The following is a 21,806-nucleotide window of genomic DNA, read 5'->3' as shown; positions in this document are numbered from 1 at the left end:
AGGGGATATTGGATTAGCCAGGCCTTTCTGAGGCTTTAAGTTGCAGAGCAGCTCCATAAAAGGAGATATCCGTAATGCTGAGACCTTCTATACTTTTGAGAATGCAAGTTCCATTGGTCACGTGCTGATCACTTCAGGATTTCCTACATGGGGATAAGCATAGGAGAAAGAAATAGCATGAACAGTAAAGAGAGAGAGACATCATGGAAAGTCAAGCTCTATCTATTTCTTAATGGCCAGGCTGTCTTCTCCATGCTTTTATTGAGGCAGTTTTTCTGAATGGAAAAAAAGAGTATTGTTTAATCCCCCAACCCACGCTTTTCTGAGGGTAAGCCGAATAGTATTTTCATCAGCAAAGAGGAAAAACACTGAAGAAACATTTTATCTGATAGTTGGAATATGGGTTTCTTAAGCTGTAAATCAACTATATTCAGTAGAGTAATTCCAAGTAGTGAGAGGATGAGCTGTTTGATTGTATACTTATCTAACACTTGCGTATTTCTTGTCTTCCTGTATTCTAAGAGATTTTTTTAAAAGAAATTTTGTAATTGTATATTTATTCTGTATCTGGCAATGTAGGTCTAGTGCTGTAACTTCTTCATATTGCTGCCTTATATGTTAAATAAGAGGAATAGCTTATTATTTTTGCATTGGATGGAAACAGCTTACTGCCTGGACTGGCCATCCTCATTGTGAACAAGGAGCAAGGTTTCATAAAACAGTAAATCAAGTTTTTGAAGCATAGGGAAGTATGAAATACATGTGGCATTTTGCATTATGAGAAGCTTTGTATAGTAGTTTGTGTAGTCATTTTCAGAATGACTTTACTATTTGTTTTTTTTAGCAAGCAGATACATTACAAAAAGAAAAACAAGGAAACCCAACCTTTAGCATGACTTTGAAGCACATATTTTTATCTATTTGTTGTCCTTATTGGCATATAGTATTTTTATACTTTTATTGTTGTTTGAACCATGTTTCCTGCTCCAGGCCTCCCTCCACAGACATTGTATCTTCAGAAAAGGGTGGACCAGGTTTAGTAGGTGCCCTGGGTTCACTTGCCTGTAATTTTTTCCAAATCATCTGCGAATACTTGTGCTCAGTTCAGAAAGCATCAGTGAATGTGCTGATGAAATACTATCAGTTCTGCAGTGAATCTAACCTTTTTCTATTACATTAGGCACCTTCCATCTGCAAAAACAGCCTTGAAAAATGTTCCTCTGCTTCCTATGGTTTGACATTGTGTAATTAGTCATTGTACTAATTTTGTCTCTTTGTAGCAAAGGTTGCTTGTTGGAAAGAGTGGTTATGGGTGGATTTCCCATGGCTGGCTGATGTCTGCACCTCTTTTTCCCAGCTACTTCAGGGCTTGAGCTCTTCCTTCATTCTGCATTTCATATATGCTGTATGCCTGGGTCTAGAGCAAGGCGTTTGGCTTGTAGAATAAATGCAACACAGTGATGGTGTGCAAGAGGTCCTATTCTAAAGGAAAATAATCTAAGTAGGGAGGAGAGAGGAACTGCAGTGGTCCATTTTAGTATTTTTCTTGAGTCACTCCTGCACCGCATGGTTCAGGAAATGCTGAGCTAAAACCCAGCTGCACACATGACAGTTTGAAGGCTGCAGGCCATTAATAACTGTTGCTTCTGATTAAATCTGAAATATGTCTGGAGCAGTACATCTGTATTTAACTTCTTAATCTGCACAATGTGCAAAAATAGAAAAATCCTCTCTGACATCAGTGTGAATCTACTGGATTGAGTTATAAAGAGGATCAAATTTGAGTTGGCTTAGTTTAGCATCTCATGGTGAAGCAAACTAAGCCACTTTAAACCATGAAAGTGTACAAAGGGATGACTTAGGAAAGGTGATTGTTAGGATGATATGCTGTATATCGGAAATTTGCTTTTTTTTTCTTCTCCACCGCCCCCCCCCCCAAATGTTAGTTGTTTATCCTGCTGGACTCCTGTCCTTTGTCCTCTTGGCAGATATATCCTCCTTCTCAGTGGGCACTCACTGGATGCCAGAATTAGCTTGAAACTCCTTGAAAATGAATTTTGGAGAAGAGATGCAGAGAAAGCAATAAAGCATGTTCCCCTAAGGAATTTCTGTCATTCTAGATAAAAACCCCAATGCATATAATCTCTCTGTCCCACAACCTCAGTTAAACAGCAGATGGGATCCAAGTAATATACGAATACCCCACTGGACACAGAAATCTGGGTAGATAAGTTACAGCAGTGGCAAGTGTTTCTTCTTTGTCTGTTGTGCAGGGAAAAAAAGATCTAGAGAGGTTTCTTCAACACAATTATGTTGAGGGTTGAATTCTGTGCTTCATGAAAAAGCCCATCTTGTTTGTATCCTCCTCTTCTGCCTTGGCTCGTAGGGCTGTTCTGAAGCTGCCAGGCCTGCCATGCAGTGGCAAGGGGAGAGAGAAGCAGTATCTGCTGCTGCACCAAGTGTTGCAGACTTCAGTAACTCAATTTTAGGCATTTGCGTGAAGGTATGCTTTACTTTAGGCAGCCAATGTTCAAGTAAGCAGATGCCATAAAATAAACAGAAGACTTACAATGGTTTTTTTTTGATCAAAAAATCCAAGGTTGCCTACTTGGTGCAGATTATTTTTCAGCATAAAGTGATACAGCTTTGTAGTACAGTCCATTAAAATGCCTAACATTTTTCTTGCCACTCTCCCTCCTGCCCCTTTAAAAAAAAGGCTCTTTTTTGTGTTTCGTTTTTTGTGGGGGGGTTTGGCTTCTTCTGTTGTTAAATAACAGTTACAGCTTTATCTGAACTTGGTTCCTGACACTCTTCCTGATGCTGACCACGACATGCATGAATTCTTTGTTTTCTCTGCCTGTTTTCATAACAATATACATAAGAGACAGAATGCTAAATGTACATTGAATGCTGATCAAACTTCCATGTTTTCATGAGTAGTATAGTAACTATTGTGTTTCTGGGGTGGTGGAATTGTGACAGCTGTATTTGTTCTTTGCTTCTGTTTGTAAGACTGCGCTTTCAGTTGCTCGTGATTATTCCAGACTTCTGCTATTTGGGCTGAAATTTCCACCCTCAGAGAGAAGAGCCAAGTCAGGACTGGAGTATTTTGAATTATTCACTATTACTAATTATTTCCACACTGTGTGAAAAGTGTCCATCTTTCATAAGCTGTAGTCTGGACTAGATGTGTTCTATGTGCTTGGCAAGTTTGAATTTTGGATGTGGATTAGTTCAGGTCTAGCCATGAGCTGCTGCCTATTTTGTTTTGTTCTGGATTCCAGTAGGAACTCCTTCTCCTATTAGAGAGTTGACTCTCCCAAAAGTGAGAGTGTGGCCCCATACAGTCTCTGTAGATCTGTCATGATTTTGCTTTGAGAATTTTAGGTGTTTCAGGTGTTCCCTTTGCCATGTAGTACAGAATGTTATAAATTTCTGTGCTGGGTTTTTGTTTTTAGCCTCTTTGGCTTCAGGTAAAGGAAAATGGTTTTGATCAATTCCTTCAGAACAGAAAATTCCTTAGAACAGTCTTCTTGTGTGCAGGCTTCACTATCATTACCTGTTGCTTTTACATCTAGAGTAAAGCCCAGCACGCTCTACCTCCAGTTACTGGCTGTTCTTCCAAGGAGCTTCCTTTCTAGAGTGTTGATCTACACAGTGTTTCCATGCAGTGTTCGTTTGGGCAGCACCTGCTGAGCACCATGGGGACTCCTTGCCTTCTTTAAAATCTGCATAGTTATTAATTTAGGTGAGCCAAATCTTCTCTGTGCTCTTGACCTTGCTTTATCTGGGTTTCTGTTAGCCTTGGTCAAAGGAGTTCCCTCAATGCAGATGCCAGCTTGGCCCAGCGGTGGGTTTCACTCCACCTTCTGCTTCTTGCCTCTGCAGGATCTTGTGTTGCCTGTGCAGCATCTCAGTGGGCAAAACATGGCAGTAGCTGCAAAATGGTGGACGCACTTCGGCAACAGAGTGAAGGGAGCGTGTGAGATGATGCAGTAGCACCTATTTCCTTCGCTAGTTTCATTATAACTTAAAATTAGCAAAAGGAAAGTCTTCCTTCATCTGTACTCAAGTTACTTTTTGTAAAGAAGAGAAGATGAAACCTGTGATTACAACTGATTGGAAACTTTCTATAGAAAGAACTGGTATTTCTTACTAAGCAATTTTACTGTCCTCTGTACACTTTCACAGCATTTTTCAATTGCTTTCTGCAGTTAAAGTAACATCAGTGTCACAAATGGGAAAGAAAACAAGAAGTATCTGCTGGAAAAAAAATAAAATTAGATAAATGGGTTATATTTTACATAATGTTTTGCTTTTCTTTCACAGAAAAAGTACAGGAAAGGATCTGTGGATATTTCAAGGATTAAATGTGTAGAAGTTGTAAAAAGTGATGGTATTATTCCCTGTCAAAATAAATATCCATTTCAGGTATGTTCCTTTAACATAAAATATATAAATTACAGTGCTCTTGTCAACAGCACCAAGCCATCTGGATGTAACCTGCTTGAAATTATTGACACCTTGAAATACTGAGCCCATTCTCTGGCTCTCTGGTGTGGTGGTTCAGGCTTGGTGATTAAAACTCATCCCCAGCAAGCTCTGCTGCTTCTGCAGTACTTCTCCTTGGGAGGTGTGCCTCCTACACTTGGTCTTTTTCTTTTCCACACCCTCTCTGCTTGGGTTTTGACTGGAAAGTGCGTTTTTCTGGTCTTGCTCCAAAATGGGGTTAGCTGGCATCCCGTTTTCCCTGTCACCATTCTTCCACATTAAATTACCATTAAATTCTATAGGAATAAGAAAATCAAGATAAAACCTGTGACATTTTCTTCCATTGTGAACTAAATGGATATAAACACAGAAAACAAAGTGCTTAAAGGGGAGAAAAACTATGTTGGGAGTCTGATGCTGTGCCTGCTTCACAGTAAAGGGAACAGTCAGAGTTGAGGGTGAATTCTGCTGCCGGAGAGGGAACTCTGGCTCCTTTCTACCAGGGCAATACTTGGTTCCCTCCAGTACAAGGAACAAAGAAGTAGAAGGCAAAAATCACCCTAGAGCACTACAGAATAACAAGGAGTTACAAAATGGCTGGGGACAAAGTATGTCTGATTATGAAATAGCTTTAGCAGTGAACTTGAACTGTTTCTGGAAACCACATGGTGAAGAATGAACAAAGCAAAGTGTGAAGCAAAAATTTTAAGGAATTCTCTCAAAATAATATACCATTAGAAAATACTTCCTTATTCTACTGAAAGCATCGTATAAGAATAATAAACCCTAATAACCTTTTTCCAGTTTCTTCATTTTGTGTGCAAGGACACTAATTTTGCCAAATTTGTCTTGCCAGTCATTTGTCTTGTTCTGTTTCCTGCAGAATAAATAAATAAATAATACCAGGTGAATGTATTTTGATTATTGCTTTCCCATCCTGCAGGTTGTATATGATGCTAACACGCTTTATATTTTTGCACCAAGTGCACAAAGCCGGGATCAGTGGGTGAGGAATCTGAAAGAAGGTAATGTAAATTGCTCACACTTAACATCTGACATATATAGATACCTTACTTTGAGCAGTCTGGCTGGGTCGGAGTTAACTTGGCGCTGCGTTTTGGATTTGTAGCCAAAACAGTGCTGAAAATACACCAGTGTTTTAGCTGCTGCTGAGCAGTGCTTGCACAGTGTGGAGGCTTTGCTCTTTTACTCCTCTGCCCAAGCAATGAGTAGGCTGGGAAGGGGACACAGCCAGGCCAGAGGACCTGGACTGACCAAAGGGATGTTCCAGGCCATGTAACCTGGTGTTTGCCAATAAAAACTGGGGTAGAGGAAGATGGGGGTTGGGATTTTTGGCATCTCTGTGGGCTATGATTGTTCAGGGACTGATTGGGTGTTGATCTGCTTGTGGGAGATGGTGAGTGATTGCCTCTATACCACCTTGGGGTTGGTTTTTCCCCTTTCTTTTGGTTATTAAGTTGTTTCTATCTCAAGCCAAAAGTTTTTTCCTCTTGGTCTTAATATTGTTTCCTCTGTCCTGCTGGGTGGCAGAAGTGGGTGAGAGGCTGTGTGGGTGCTTAGATGCTGGCTGGTGTCAACACACCACAAGCTGTGGAAAAATAAAATTGTAGGGTTTCTGTTGATATATCTACTGGCTTTTATTTTTTTATTGGGCCAGCTAATCATCTGCATACACAGCGTATGATGACAGGTATCTGGAGTGTCACACACTGATTTAATTCAGTTTTTGAGGTCCAGAATTTGACACTCTGCCTTTGCACCGTGTGTAAATCATCAAAAAGCCTATACCAAGCTAGTTAATTGCATCACTCAGAAGTTTTATTTAAATGTAGATAGACAACATTGAGGGCCTTAAACTGATGTAAAACGTCAGGAGGCATCTCCACTGAGATGCAGTTTGATTAGTGCTATCACAGTGAGTAAAGATCTTTATCTTTTTTTTCCAAGAGCTTCTTAAGGCTTTCTGCAACCATCAAATGCTCACATTAATTGAAGGTGCTCTGCAAAGTAATAAGAAATAATTTCTGGGCTAGAAACCACAAGGCAAGGAATAACCTCTGAAACTCATCAAGGGTAGGGGAAATGAGCCTTTCGGACCAAGCTTGGGCATTGTGTCATGGAACAGCCATAAATGTCAGCTATCTTTCCCCTCAGAACACTATCTGTAAAGGAAATTGAGTCATTTGAAGCAGTAATAAAAAGAAAAGGAGCAGGCAGAACCCTTAGGACCTTCACAGCTGCCTGACTGGTTTTCACAGTGCAGGTGGTTGCTTGAGTCTCCTTTTGTGGCTGTATCAAACCCCTGATGGGTTGGCTGGTTTAGGCAGGGAGTATAGCACGCTCTTCTGCCATTAAGTCATGTTATCCCAAAAATGTCATCCAGTGTCATTGTATCACCTCCACGTAAACTTGCAAGAAAGTCCTGGAAAGAAGCAATGCTAAAGTGAGGACAAGTGAAGATTATGCCTCGTGCCAAAGATACTGTAATATTTATTAAAAATGGTTCTCTTGACAATTGCTTTGTGGCTTTTTTTATCTTTCAATATATGCTCTTTTTATTCTTGCAGAAATAAAGAACAACAGCAATATAATGATAAAATATCATCCCAAATTCTGGACAGAGGGGATTTATCAGTGCTGCAGGCAGACAGAAAAATTAGCACCTGGCTGTGAAAAATACAATCTTTTTGAAAACAGTAAGTACATATATAATACATATAGCTTGACCTTTTAAGTGTGGGGTAAAAAAGCAGTGCAGGACTAAAAAAGACTTCTGGATCTGAGAGAGGTAATAAAAATATACATACAACTTTTATGGCTTATTTAGCAAAGCAAGGATCAGGAGAATATTAATAATTTTTTTAGAAGAGCAGATGTTAATGGGAACAGAGCTTTAGATTGTCATGGTGACAAGAGCGCTGCTTCCTTTATATATACCTTTTTTTTGGTCTCTCTCCCTTTTTGATTTCTCATGTATTTCTGCATCTGAGGGATCTCTGTGGAACATTCTTGTGTGTCACAGACTTTGCAAAATCCATGGTAAATGTGGCCTGCTGTCTGATTTAAGATGTTTTCTCAAGAATATTTAATCAATATTTTCCCAATGCTTAATTGAAGGTTTCTTTGCTTTCTGACCAACTAAGTTATTGTGAAGGCTAGTTAAGGTACTTTCCAACCCTAACCATTCTATGATTCTATGTTCCTGAAGACTAGTTAAGTTATTAAAACCTTATCTGAAATTTACACCTCTTATTTCTTTTTAAGTTTATAGCTGAACAGATAGGCACAAATCTTTTCCTGTGCTTTGTTTCTAGGTGTAATGAGATTGCCCTCTCCAAAGCCAGAAAAAAGCGTGGTAAGTAGAATCTTTAAAATGTTGAATATATAATTGCTGCTTTTTGAGATGGAGTTTAAATTTCCCGAGATTCTCTTAGTATTCTGGAGCAGAGGTCTATTTCTGTATATGTCAATGGGCATCATGTTCCATCTCAGGGGGGAAAAGATCCCATTGAAATTTAGCTGCGCACCTATTAGCTGTATCTGTAGTGGTGGTGGGAGAAGTGGTCAGAAAGCAAATGCCAGCTGGTGTTGCCCTTTACTGGCAGCTGTGGGGCTGCAGTGTGAGCCAGCCCCATGGATTATCTGCTGGTTTGCATTGGTGTGATGGTAAGGGTGGTGGGGTGGAATAATGGAGACGAGTGGGATCATAACAGTGTTGGGTTGTTTCCAGCGACGGCCTCCACCACCTGCTCCTCCAGAGGAAAATGGGAATGAAGAGGAGGAGATAGTGGTAGCAATGTATGACTTTGAGCCTACAGAACACCATGATTTAAGGTTAGAGAAAGGTGAAGAATACACAGTGATTGAGAAGAATGACCTTCACTGGTGGAAGGCGAGAGACAAATATGGGTAAATATGAGTTCCTTATTTTTCATCATAAAGTTTATAAGGCAATCTGCACTTTGTAGTTTTTGTTGGCACATAGTCAATATAGAACAGTATTAGACCCCATTTTAGATCCTACCCCTGAAATCTCATCTGTATCTTTATTCCCACATAGAAACCAATTTAAAATAGTGTGGTTCTTGGCAGATTATGGGGCCTGTGTGCAAAGACTGTTGCAGACCTAAAAGCTTTTCCCATTATATTTCCTGTCAGGCTTTATGGTTTCCCAATTAAAGCATTAGCCAGCCTGCAAAACCTTGCTAGACTACTACAGTACTCCGACTTCCCTGGGGAATGGCTCATTAGGGAGCAGTATTGTTAACACTCAGCTCAGCAGGCTCCAACTTCCAGACTTGAATACTCATCATCTTGTTTAATAGCTGGATCATTAGGGGCAATCTTTAAATGAGTTGAGAGAGGGTTGTAGTGAGATGCCTTAATGACTACAACTTTACATTCCCTAGATGAAGATTTTTTTTTTTTTTTCCCTGCGGTTTTAAAGGTGGAAGCTTCAATATTTCTCAGGTCCCTGTTGCAAAATGTTGGCAGGTTACCAGGCTGTGACAGGCCCCAAACATACTCTCAATGACTGACTGGGACCTCTAAGAGCAGAAGTGGCAGAGCAGCAGAGGGTTACTCTTTTTCACCCTTCCGTTTGGTTTTCTTGGACACTTCCACTGCCTCTAAGCCCACTGGAAGTTAATGTGAAAATGCTGATACGGAGAATTAGTTTCTGTATGTTCAGTAGTAGAGTGGGTGGGTCAATAATGGATTACAGCAGGACACCTCTGCATGTCATGCAGTTTTATGTGTTTTCAATCATATATATATAAAAATAAATATTTATTTATTTTTAGGAAACAAGGATATATTCCAAGCAACTATGTAACGGGAAAGAAGTCCAACAATCTTGATCAATATGAGTAAGTGAATACTTGAATTAAAATCTGGAAGGCCATATAATGGAACCTGTGCTTTAAGAATGACGGTGTATTTTTGAAGTTTTGAAAGCAATTATTTACGTATTACAGCAATTTTCTCAGATACAAAACTATTTGAAATGGGTATATACTTGTTCTAATTCTCCTCACTGATTTTGCTGTGATTTATAATGTAAAGACAAGTGAGATGGCTATCGGGCATGTATTTTTTTGGCTATCGTTATTAAAGCGAAAAAACCTCTCCTAATACTTTGATAGACAAAGGGAAACTTTAAAGGAAATTAAATCATTAAGCGTGTTGAACGTTGGGTTTCTTTATTATTAGAGTGACATGTTAAGCCCAGGTGTATGGCAGTAAGATAGTAGAATAGAAAACAATGAAAATAATTCAAAATAAACCTAACAGATCAGAGACTTTGGAAAACAGTTCCCGTTTTCAAGGAAAGGTATCATTCAGAGCAGTTTAAGTCTCAGTGTACGTATGCATATAACTTACCAGTTATTAAATATTAGCTTTTTTTTTAAAAAAAAAAAAGTAGTTATTTTAGAGCATCAGGATAAAATTTAACAGTGTAGTCTCCAAGTCAGTTGTTCTTGATATTCAAATTTCACTACAGCATAGATTGTTGTGCCTCAGAGCTTAAAACATATTTCATGACTTAGATAGAAGGAAAATGGAGCTGTAAGGAAATAATAATTAAAACCAGTTTACAAACCCACATTAGTTGCTTCAAAACTCTACTCTCACCCATGTATGGCTCCTACTGCTGTGTTTTGATAGAAGGTAGAATTTCATGTGGGATTTTGCTCTCAGCTTTACTAGAGGGAATTCCTTGTTCTTTGTTGCCTTCTCATCTTAGAGGCCCTGGCTAAGAGTCCTGCCCTGCTCTGGGCTGGGCTGCAGGGCTGGCAGAAAGGGAAGGAAGGAAGGAACTGAGCTGCCTTAGCTGGTCCAGTCACTTTGTGCTTACCACCTTGAGGCTGTAATTCTGAGTCACTGCACAGTCCAGGGAGCATTACTGCAGGTTATCTACTAACTGCAAGAAACCACTAGCTCTGGAACAGCAGAACTTGATTAAAGGCAGCTGTGCCACTTCCCTGCTTGGTTACCACCGTGACAGCAAAGTCCCAAACCATTGCATCACAGCATTTGCAAGCAGTGTTTTTTTTTCCTTTTTATATTATTTGCTGCCGCTGGCTGAAATGTCAGTGCTTCTGTGGCTGCTTTAACCTGCCCATGCAGCACAGAGCTCAGGGATGTCCAGCTGTGACATTTAATTCACTTTCCACCTCCTCTTTGGTGGGTGGGTTATCCCTGGAGAACCAGAACCATGAAGTTATTGAATGAAGTAGGAGTCTAGCAGGCAGCTCTGCAAGTGGCTCAACTGGTGTGCAGGCAGCTGCTTACCTGCCCTTGGGCTGCTGTTCAGAGCAAATACTGCCATCAGCCTGCATGGGTTTGAGAAGTTTTTGCTAATTACCTGAGCTTTATTGCCTTCTGTGGGCTCTCACTGGATTTGTTTCAGGGCATTTTTATGGGATTACTGCACAATGTAAGAGAGACTTATCCTTTTGCACAGTAACAAAGGAACAAAGTTCAGTTCTAGACCTTCACTTATCATAAAACTATTATATTTGTTGCTTTGTAGTATTTTGCTTCAAGCATTTTAGGTAAATCAAGCACCTTAAGTTTTGGTTACTGATGTTGTGTTTCAGGTGGTACAGCAGAAACCTGAACAGAAGCAAAGCAGAGCAGCTCCTCAGAAACGAGGTGAGCTCAGCAGCCTTGCAGTATTAACCATGGAATTCACATGAAGTGGCTTCTCTTATTAAAGCAGAGGCTTATTTTGGCATGTGCAAATCACAGAAGGAGTAGAAGAGGCATGCAGCTTAAAACCACTTGTACAAAACTGTCTATGCTTGCATTTTAGGATAAAGAAGGTGGTTTTGTGGTGAGAGACTCAAGTCAGCCTGGCCTGTATACAGTTTCCCTTTATACGAAATTTGGAGGGTGAGTTTCTGTGGCTGCTCTGTGCACCTTATCTTGTCCGAATCCATCCAGAACCTTCACCCCAAGAAGGTCCTGCTCTCCTACCCTGTGCGCTTTCTTTGCTTCTGGCAGCCCATGTATTTGCATGGGTGTGTGGTGAGCTGGATCAGGGAACTTGCCAGGCTGAAAATGAGCCTTTTATGGGTTAATCTTCAACTTTGAGCACTGAGATGAAGGTGAATCACCAGTGCTTGGGATCTCTGATATTCAAGCTGAAGTGTGAGGCATGGGGCACCCATGCTGGCCCCTGTCATTTCCTGTTCCTAGTCAGGGCACCTCTCTTAAATTCTCAACAAATAGCATTGTGCTATTGCTAATTGTTGTTATTGTTGTTACTATTTTTCCAGAGAAGGTTCATCAGGAATAAGACACTACCACATAAAAGAAACAGTGACATCACCAAAGCAATACTACCTCGCAGAAAAACATCTCTTTAACTCCATTCCAGAAATAATTGATTATCATAAACATAACGCAGCAGGTAGCCGCCTTGGATTTTTTCTGTTACTTAGGGTTGATTTGAAAAGGAGTGTGATGTGTTTCAGGGTTTTAATGGAATAAAACCCTAAAAATGGATATTATAGATACTTCTTTCTCAGGAAAGTCATGAGACACTGCATTTTCACACTTTTTTCAATATAGGCAGGGTTTTTTTAAACAGAAAGGGTTTGTGTGTGTGTATATATGTGTATATATATATATATATAAATAAATGTATGTTACAGCTATTATTCTGTTACTCTGGGGACAGTATCAAGTGAGGGGGAAAAAGCATTCATTTAGCTCCACATAGTGTTTCTATCAGCTGCCAGTAACCCACAGCAGATGGAGAGGGATGATACTTCCCCAGAATAGTCTGCAGGCACTAGCTTTTTACCTACTGATCACCACTGCTTAAAATGATCTAGCCTTCCCAGTGAGCAAACAGATGAGGAAAACGGTAATGTAGTGTTCAATCAATCCCTAGAGATGAGTCTTTGTAAAGGTTAGACACTTTGCATCTGTGGCTGATGGCTGATGCTGGTGTCTGCCCACTGTACGATGGGGAGAATTTAGGAATTAAGGCACGGATACTAATATAGGTTTGGGGTTTTTTTTTATTTTTCCAAGTCCAGTCTGTACATAAATTTCCTTTATGAGCTGTAGTTTCCAGATCTTTATATCAAATTCTTATGACCTAGCATTTCCTGTTGATATTCTAGCAAACGCCTTTATAGAAAATATGTTCCAAAACCATAACCCTGCTTTTCATTTATTTTAGCTGATTTGACTACTTCTTTTTAACTGCTTCATTCCTTTTGTCATATCGAGTTCTGACAAGTACTTAGGAGAATATTCAGCTAGCATGCAGCGTTTATTTATATATATAAAATCCCTGTGTGAAGCTGGTGGGATTTATATCTGTGAAACAGAAATGACCAAAAGTAACATTGTGACTTCTAGATAATCTTTCTGATCTGATTTATGAAGGGGGTCCTAAGCCTTTATTGGGCTGAGCGTAATGAAGTGTAACTGTAAAGCACAAATATGTACGCATATATCTGTATCCCTCTCACCAGTAAGGAAGATGTAACAAGTTAGATGCAGTGAGTGTTCCTATGTGCCTCTCATAGCAACTTTGAATAGTCAAAATAATAGCAGAAAATATGGCCAAAGCTATCTATAATAAGCTTATTGTTAATCAGTGTTCAACTTTGCAGTGAGCAAGTGACTGATTTGCTGCCTGGTGCTATTTCAGAAGTTAATTCTTGAATTATCATTGAATCTCAGGTCTTGTTACCAGGCTGCGTTACCCAGTGACCCCAAAGAAGATGACAGCACCAACAACGGCAGGATTCAGCTATGGTAATGGCATGTTATATTCATGTACATGTATATTTTTCTAATGATTTTCTGTATGTTAAGATGCTACAATATTTTCTAAAAACTTTTGAAGACTTACTTTCGTACTATGATTTGCTATGCTAACTTACATGGGTCCGAGTTGTCCCTTTGAGACTCTTGAAAAGAGGATTGGCATGCCAAGGCATCATGGCTGGTGGTATGCATGTGGTGCCAAGGGCAGAAGTGAGGAGAGGCATAACATGTCATTGATGCTTCAGGGGAATTTGGCATCTTCTTCCATGCTTTTGTGGGCACCTTGAGCTCTGCCTTTGGCTCCTTCATAAGCCTCCAGACTTCTGACTCAGTCTTGGCCCTTTGATCTTTGTGGAGGGGTTACTTTTTTCTATACATAAATTTGGAATAACCTGTTTTAAGCATTGCCCATCAGGTGATGCGAGCAGCTTTTCCCCTTTGCACAACTTTCTGTGATGGCAGCTTGTTGAAGTCAAGCCTGGTAATACTGGTATGTAGTTACTGGCCTCAGGAAAGCTTGAGTTTTGCCTTCTGTGTTGTTCAGAAGCTGCTTAAAGGTCATGTCTGTCTAAAAGTTTTTTGATTCTTGAGGTATAGAAGGGTTTAGTTTTTAAGTTAATTCTAAGATGTTTTCTCCCTAAATTCCCTAGGTTGCTAGTAATCCAGTTTCCCTTCCCTCTTTCTGATCACCTACCAGTTCAGTTGGTTCCTTAATATGGGAGTCATGGACTCCCATTTGGTTTGTTTTACAGAAAAATGGGAAATTAACCCCTCAGAACTGACGTTCATGAGAGAACTGGGAAGTGGTCTGTTTGGCGTAGTGCGCCTGGGGAAATGGAGGGCGCAATATAAGGTGGCCATCAAGGCAATTCGGGAAGGTGCGATGTATGAAGAGGATTTCATTGAAGAAGCCAAAGTAATGATGTGAGTTGTGTGCTTGGCACTTTGATTTCCAATTCTAGGCCTCTGATGCCATATACTGATTATAAATTAAACACTTAGGGCAGGTGGTATTTTTGCAGTTTTGTGGCGTGGAGAACTGGGTGGAGGAAACAATGTCAACATGATCTCAATCTTTTCAGGAAGCTAACACATCCTAAATTAGTTCAGCTATATGGCGTCTGCACGCAACAGAGACCTATTTACATCGTGACAGAGTTCATGGAGCACGGCTGCCTTCTCAATTACTTGAGGAAAAAACGGGGAGTTTTGAGTAAAGATGTCCTCCTCACTATGTGCCAAGATGTATGCGAGGGAATGGAGTACCTGGAGAGAAACAGCTTTATCCACAGAGACCTGGTAACATCCCGTTAAGCAATACAATCCTTTGAAATTCTGATTTTTGAACTTAGCCATTCCTTCTTTGAAACAGCCTATTTGTAAATAACTGCTTTTGTTCTTGCAGAAAACTCTATGTAATTGAAGTGGGCTCTTTGGGGTCTAATCAAGTCTCTAAAACTGCTGTGTACAGACAATGATAAGAGGTTTCTCTCTCCCAGGAAAATGGAATAAAACCTCTCTGAAATTTTTATAAAGAGATAATGGCTATTTGCACTGATATAATAGCATATCTCTGTTATGTATTGGTGCCATTTTCACCACTCATGAATCCCTTGATAAGTTTTTTTGTGTGATATTTTACAAAATGGTTAGTTCTCAAAACAGTCTCACCTTTTATAATGAGAATACAACACTGAACTTGGTAAAATAATGAACTTGCTAAGCAATGAGGACAAAGCACTCATTAGACTGTTGTAATTTGTCTCCAAGAGACTGCAATTTTTTCATCCAACTCTAAATATTCTGCTTGCAGGCTGCCAGGAACTGCTTGGTGAGTGACTCAGGAGTGGTCAAAGTATCGGATTTTGGAATGACAAGGTATGGCTGGATGTGCAAACACACTTGTGGGGATTTGGGAAATGTACTTAGCCATAAGGCAACGTGTATCCAGCAAAATTACATGGAAAAATAACCTTTTTTGACCTCTCTAGGGAATATCCTTTGGTTACATTTTCCAGTGCCTTTAAAGCCCGTTTGTTCTGTTGTTATGTGTCAATTTCCTTACTAATTTAATTCTTGAAAATCAAGACTGTGTCAGTTTGTTCTCTAGAGAATAAGTGTGTCTAGTGCTTACCATGAAGAGGCCTGTCTTTGAACTTGCTCCATGGTCTGATTGGTCTTCTATTGCGAACTTTCTATTGGCGTCTGTGGAAATCTTACAAATATTAATCTTGCAGTGATGCAGAAAGCATATTAGAGCTTGTTTCTTGGACAGCAGAGCTCGTGCTGTAGTGATAATAGTTGTTAATCTGTATTTTGGTAAATAAATGATAGAAAGAGGCTGTTTGGAAAGCCACTTGGGGTAGATGGTTTGGAGTTGCATCTTGTTAGCCGAAGTGCTGGGAGATGCTGAGACCTGGTGAGGGGTTAATTTCCTGCCCTTGGTAGCACCAAAGGGTGCCGCATCAGGTGGGTGATGTGTGGATGAGGCAGGGAGTGAGAAGCAGGGATTACAAAGATGTTAGGCACCACGATCTCAGCATGCTCTTCTGGGCTTTTGCCACCTTTCTGTGCTGCTGAGTTTGCATGGCCCCTGACATCTGAATTTAGACTGGCCAGTGAAAAGCAGAGCAAGAAATTAATGCTTTTGTGTTATTTTGTCTTGTAATACAGACATCTAACTTGCAGGCAGCCTGTGTTATATAGCTAATAATCACAAAAGAAGACTCTGAGGCCATAAGAAAAGTGGACTGGGTTTTGACTGAAACCTTAGTACTGCCCCAGAGAAGCTATTTTTGTTGTGGGATGGAAACAGTCATGGCCAGTAGGTGGCAATAGGAGCTTCTAATATCCGAATCTAAACTACAATTTGCAGGCTTGGAGGCCGACTGAAAGATATATTTTCTTTTTTTCCAGATATGTCCTTGATGATCAATACACAAGTTCCTCGGGGGCTAAATTTCCTGTGAAATGGTGCCCCCCAGAAGTTTTTAATTACAGCCGATTCAGCAGCAAATCAGATGTCTGGTCATTCGGTAAGACATTCATCATTGAAAGAAAGCAGTATTTTTACATTTTATCAGTAGCAGTTAAGCTCCAGTTATTGGGAAGGATTCAGACAGCTGAAAAGCAGCTCAGAGAAACCATTTGCCGTGGTTTCACGCTTGCATAAAGTTCTGTAGGGACCTTTTCTAGCCGTCATTTACTAAAATCCGTGCTACTAGAAAAAGGATTTCTTTCAGCAGTGATACATGTGCACACTTCATAAAATAATGATCTCAAGCTATTTAGGAATCCTGAGCCCAGAGCTCAAAATAAACATATTTTTTTTAGAAGATATTTACTTATTGCCTTAATTTTTTTATTTTCCTGGTTTTAGGTGTTTTAATGTGGGAAGTATTTACAGAAGGAAAAATGCCCTTTGAAAAAAGCTCCAACTATGAAGTAGTAACAATGGTTAGCCAAGGACATCGTTTGTATCGTCCTAAACTAGCCTGTAAGCAGGTGTATGAAATGATGATGATGTGCTGGCAGGAGGTATGTACTTTCTTATTTATTTGTCTTTGAATTGTAAAAAGGCTAATCTAACAAGAGAAACTAATCTGTATTGCAGCATTCTGACTGTATCCATGTGCTCTCAGCTGTTCATGTGTTTATTGCTAAGACAAAGATCTCTGTCTGGTTTGCAACTGAACTAGAGCTGCAATAACAAGAACAACCAAAGAAATCTATATGAAATAAATGGACTGTCAGATTAAGTGTGCAAAAGCATTTAGTAACAAAATGAAGTAATTGCTAAATCTGTGCTAGTCATGTTTATATTTGCATATGAATTCTGCTAGCAAAAAAATTCAGTCAACAGTCCAGAGGTGGAGCATCTAATTTTATATTGCTTTAGTTTATTAAGCATTACAGAAACATGCCAGAATGACTGAAAATATTTTCAAAGGAATACTTCATTACCTGATCATAAATTACATAGGAAATAAAGACTGACTTGCAGTTGACTCTAAATACAAATCCCAAAATCTATAAAGAAAGATAAAAATATACTGTACTTTTAATCCTATTAATCCTCCTAACTTGGGATGATACTCACTGTACAATTTTCAGAGGTCAGACCTCTCAGACTTTTTGCTTTTAATACTACAAAAATTTTATGCTGATTTAGTTGATCAAGTATTAAATTTGGGTTTGCAGGTCTAAGAGCATAGGTGCATTCAGTGAGGTGCCTCTGCTTTCAAGAGAGCAGTCGAGGAAACCAAGAATGGAAAAAGCTACATGACTTATTTCTAGTTAGTCTTTGTCAGACGGGTGCTGGGGAAAAACTGCTCTTTTCCCGTAATAAAGCTGACATACTGTCTGACCTTTGTCTTCTCCTCAAAGGTGCTGAAACAGAGAGCAATTAGTCATCAAACCACCTGGTGGAGATCTCAAAGTTACAAACCAGTTGGTTTATGCAGCCAAAAATATGATAAAAACCCAACAGTGCCCTGGAGGGCCATGGAATGACGATATCTGTAGTTCAAAAAAAGCTGTTCACAGGAGACAGGAAACTACGGATAATTAAAATCTTTTTTTTTTTTTTTTTTTTTTGTACTTAGTAACTAGCTTGAAATAGTCATTAAAATGGAATAATAAATTACCTGAAAGGTAATGATAAGTTATTTATTAATGCTTTTTTAATATTAATATGTATTTACAGGACATTTATAAACATCAATGACTTGATTTAAAAAATTACTGATTTCATCAAGGGTTATTAACAATAAAATCATAGAATCTTAGAATGGTTTGGGTTAGAAGGGACCTTAAAGCTTGTCTAGTTCCAATGCTGCTGCCATGGGCAGGAGCACCTCACACTAGACCATGTTGCCCAAGGCTCTGTGCAACCCAGCCTTGAGTACTGCCAGGGATGGAGCATTTACTACTTCTTTTGGGCAACCAGTTCCAGTGCCTCACCACCTTCACAGTAAAGAACTTCTTCCTTATATCTAACCTGACCTTCCCTGTTTAAGTTTGAATCCATCTCCCCTTGTCCTATCGCTACAGTCCTTGATGAAGAGTCCCTCTCTGGCATCCTTATAGCCCCCTTCAGATACTGGAAGGCTGCTATGAGGTCTCCACGCAGCCTTCTCTTCTCCAGGCTGAACAGCCCCAACTTTCTCAGCCTGTCTCCATATGGGAGGTGCTCCAGTCCCCTGATCATCCTCGTGGCCCTCCTCTGGACTTGTTCCAACAGTTCCATGTCCGTTTTATGTTGAGGACACCAGAACTGCACACAATACTCCAAGTGGGGTCTCACAAGAGCAGAGTAGAGGGGCAGGATCACCTCCTTCGACCTGCTGGTCACGCTCCTCTTGATGCAGCCCAGGATACAGTTGGTTTCTGGGCTGCGAGCGCACACTGAAGCCGGCTCATGCTCATTTTCTCATCGACCAACACCCCCAAGTCCTTCTCCGCAGGGCTGCTCTGAATCTCTTCTCCACCCAACCTGTAGCTGTGCCTGGGATTGCTCCGACCCAGGTGCAGGACCTTGCACTTGGCTTGGTTGAGCTTCATGAGGTTGGCATTAGCCACCTCACAAGCGTGTCAAAGTCCTTCTGGATGACGTCCCTTCCCTCCAGTGTCAACCAAACCACACAGCTTGGTGTCATCGGCAGTCTAAATCTAAAGCAGTCATCACATGGGAGAGAAAGAATCTTTGTGAATCACAAACAGGATACAAGTAATGACAACATAATGTCAGTCTTTGTCATAAAATATTATTAACTGTAGGTCCATCAGTCCTCATTCAAGAAATTTATTAATGTAGAGGGAAGTGAATACTGAGGTTTCAAAATTCAGCAGGTGATAAAAGGTGATGAGGCTTAAACCATGACAAAACATAAAGAGGTTGGTAAATGGAGGAAAAGTGCAAGTTACCTGGATATTCAGAGGGTAACTGTTTCAGCAAGGTCAACAAAGAGACTAAGTGTATTGCTGTAATTAAACAAAACAAACAGGATGTTATAACAAATAAGGTACTCTGGAAAACGAAGTAGATGAAGGATGCTGTTGCGTAAGTTTATTACACAGTATTTTTGGCTCATTTCAGAGCCAAGAAAATAATGTTGAAGTAAGAGAGGCTTCAGAGAATGACACTCAGAATCCTTAGGAGCATGAACAACTTGCATAATGAAAGATTGCAGCAGTTCATTGGGGGAGGTGGGGATAGGGAAGAAAAATGCAAAAGCATTGCCCTGTGCAAAATGATGAATTATGTGAAGGGTGCAGTCCAGCAACGCTTATTTCTGCTTTTTCAGAGCATAAAAAAAAAGTGACGCTTACTGGATAGCAACACATCCATAATCCACACAAGAAGATATTTTTGGGTGTCACATTTAATGAACAGTAAATTAATTGCCACAGAATTGATATCAAGACCAATAATTTAGCAAAATCCACACAACTTTATTGCTTTGTGATCACAGCTGTGCATGCTTTTTATTTTTAGAAACCAGAGGGACGCCCAACGTTTGAAGAGTTGCTTCACACAATCATTGACATTGCAGAGGGCGAAGATGCTTTCTGAAAAAACACAGCAGCAGCACAAGCACAGGAAAGAAGCCACTTTCCAGAGTGGCTTCTCCATTTCTTTTTGAAGGCTTGATCCTGTGAGCTGCTGAACGCTCCTAGATAGTGTGGAGAATCTCCAGCGTCTGATCCACTCCAGTACGATGAGAGTTTTACGTAATGTTGGGAATTGAGCAAAGTCTCTTCAGCAATAGTAGCAGTCTCTATTTTCTCTGGGAAGTCACACGCTGGGAAGTTGAGCTCTTTATGGAGGAACAGAGAGAATGTGGCCAAAGTCCAGGAACCTAATTTGCATTTAGTGGGTTGGGTTTGTGTACATACAGTCCATGTTTCTGAGTTTCTCTTTACACAGGCAGTAGTATTAATAGTGATTTACATGCTTAAAAATTGAAGGTATCTATAAATGGCTATTTACTGACATTGAAATGTTTCCAGAGATTCTCCAGAAACATTATTTTTCTTGGTTGATAGGTCGTTTATGTCACATCAAGAACACAAAATGTGCCTCTTTCATTTGCACAGTAGGTTGTTAAAAGCATAGTCTTCGGTTTAGTCTAACACTCACAAAAACTTTGCTTCAGAATGGAGCTGTGGTGTGCCCCATTCCATTCTAGGCTGCTTGGTCAACCAGAGACCTCCTGTGGTTAGTCTTGATGTTACTCATACTTAGTCCAAGATTCAGCAAAACTGGTTGTCAGTGTACCATAGTACCTTGTTTTACATTAATTATGAAGTAATTTATATGCTGTATGTATGTAAATATATAAACTCCATGCCTTTATTTATGTAAAGTGTGTTTTTTCTCTTGAAATTTTCAAGCACAAGTTTGTCTTTACCTTCACTAACATGCCCAACTAAATATGTGAGGTTGTAAATGGAAGAAAGTAAACTTTCAACTGTATTTAAGAAGTTCTCTTCTTTCTGTCTGTCATGTACATACAGTGATCTAGCCTTTTTGTTCTTAACAGAAAATGTCATACTACATGTGTATATAAATAAAATTAGTGTTTGGAACCAACTAATGCACTGCCAATCATTTGATGTTAGTGCATCATAAGTCACACTCATTGTTTATGTGAATATGGTGTTTTGATAGTCCATTTACATATGTGTGTGTATGTACACTCTATATTAAACATACGCCCTTCCCAAATCTTTGTTTGCGAAGCCAAGCCATCAAATATATGTGTAGAAGTATGAATATATATTTGAATTAATTTGGCCATGATGAAGCGTTCAGTGCAGAAATGCCTGAACTCTCTCTAGAAGTTACATATCCTGTATGTACATAACCCTGTATGTAACATACCCTGTTCCCTCTGCTAGAGGCTTATGCCTCCACAGTCTTGCTGAAGCCTGCTTCAATTAATCTAACTTTGTACCAGGGGATATGAGGAGTATTTGCACTTCAGGTTTGCTGCAGCCACCTCCTGAGTAAGTCTATTACATATTTTCTTTTTCTTTTGTTACTTATGCTCTTGTACCATGTATAATAGAAAATACACCGTGCAAAACTGTGGTTTTGGGTTGGGGTTTTTTTTTTGTTTTCTTTTGCAGCTAGGCAGAGAGAAGTATGGTGAAGTTTGCTTCTAATCAAACTGTTAAAGGTAACTACAGTTACCTTTAATACCTTCCATCAAAACTGCATTTGAGCGTTTCTGTAGTCAGTTTGGGAAATTTGGAGAATCAAATGCTGTGGTTTACATCTGCTGTATTTTCCCCCTTTTTTTTTAATGTGATACTTAGCCCTACTGGTTGCAGTTTAAGAACTTTGTTGTGTAAAATGTGCTGAACATCAGGAAGCAGACACTTTTCACATGCTTGTCTTTTTTTTTCTTAAATAAAAGTAAGTAGGCGGGGTCAAGCAGTATTTGTGGTTTACTGTGTTTTCTATCAGAGCGAGGAGCCCAGGGCTGTTTTACTGG

The 21,806-nt window shown here is 39.7% G+C and overlaps 1 protein-coding gene across 1 annotated transcript in view; it reads left to right on the top strand.

The window, feature by feature from the left end:
- Window positions 1-20,826, top strand: part of TEC (tec protein tyrosine kinase) — a 51,401-nt gene extending 30,575 nt beyond the window's left edge. Inside the window, exons 4-19 of the mRNA XM_080612664.1 lie at window positions 4,330-4,431; window positions 5,435-5,516; window positions 7,080-7,208; window positions 7,827-7,867; window positions 8,243-8,421; window positions 9,315-9,380; window positions 11,115-11,169; window positions 11,330-11,409; window positions 11,796-11,929; window positions 13,219-13,293; window positions 14,058-14,229; window positions 14,388-14,604; window positions 15,119-15,183; window positions 16,222-16,340; window positions 16,685-16,842; window positions 19,802-20,826. Coding sequence (XP_080468790.1) covers window positions 4,330-4,431; window positions 5,435-5,516; window positions 7,080-7,208; window positions 7,827-7,867; window positions 8,243-8,421; window positions 9,315-9,380; window positions 11,115-11,169; window positions 11,330-11,409; window positions 11,796-11,929; window positions 13,219-13,293; window positions 14,058-14,229; window positions 14,388-14,604; window positions 15,119-15,183; window positions 16,222-16,340; window positions 16,685-16,842; window positions 19,802-19,879 — 1,752 coding nt within the window. The 3' untranslated portion in view covers window positions 19,880-20,826. The remainder of the gene's footprint in view (window positions 1-4,329; window positions 4,432-5,434; window positions 5,517-7,079; window positions 7,209-7,826; window positions 7,868-8,242; window positions 8,422-9,314; window positions 9,381-11,114; window positions 11,170-11,329; window positions 11,410-11,795; window positions 11,930-13,218; window positions 13,294-14,057; window positions 14,230-14,387; window positions 14,605-15,118; window positions 15,184-16,221; window positions 16,341-16,684; window positions 16,843-19,801) is intronic.
- Window positions 20,827-21,806: the final 980 nt, after the last annotated feature.

The sequence above is a fragment of the Psittacula echo genome (assembly GCF_963264785.1).
Source record: "Psittacula echo genome assembly, chromosome: 1".
Lineage (NCBI taxonomy): Eukaryota > Metazoa > Chordata > Aves > Psittaciformes > Psittacidae > Psittacula > Psittacula echo.
This window is presented reverse-complemented; position numbering and strand designations above follow the sequence as displayed.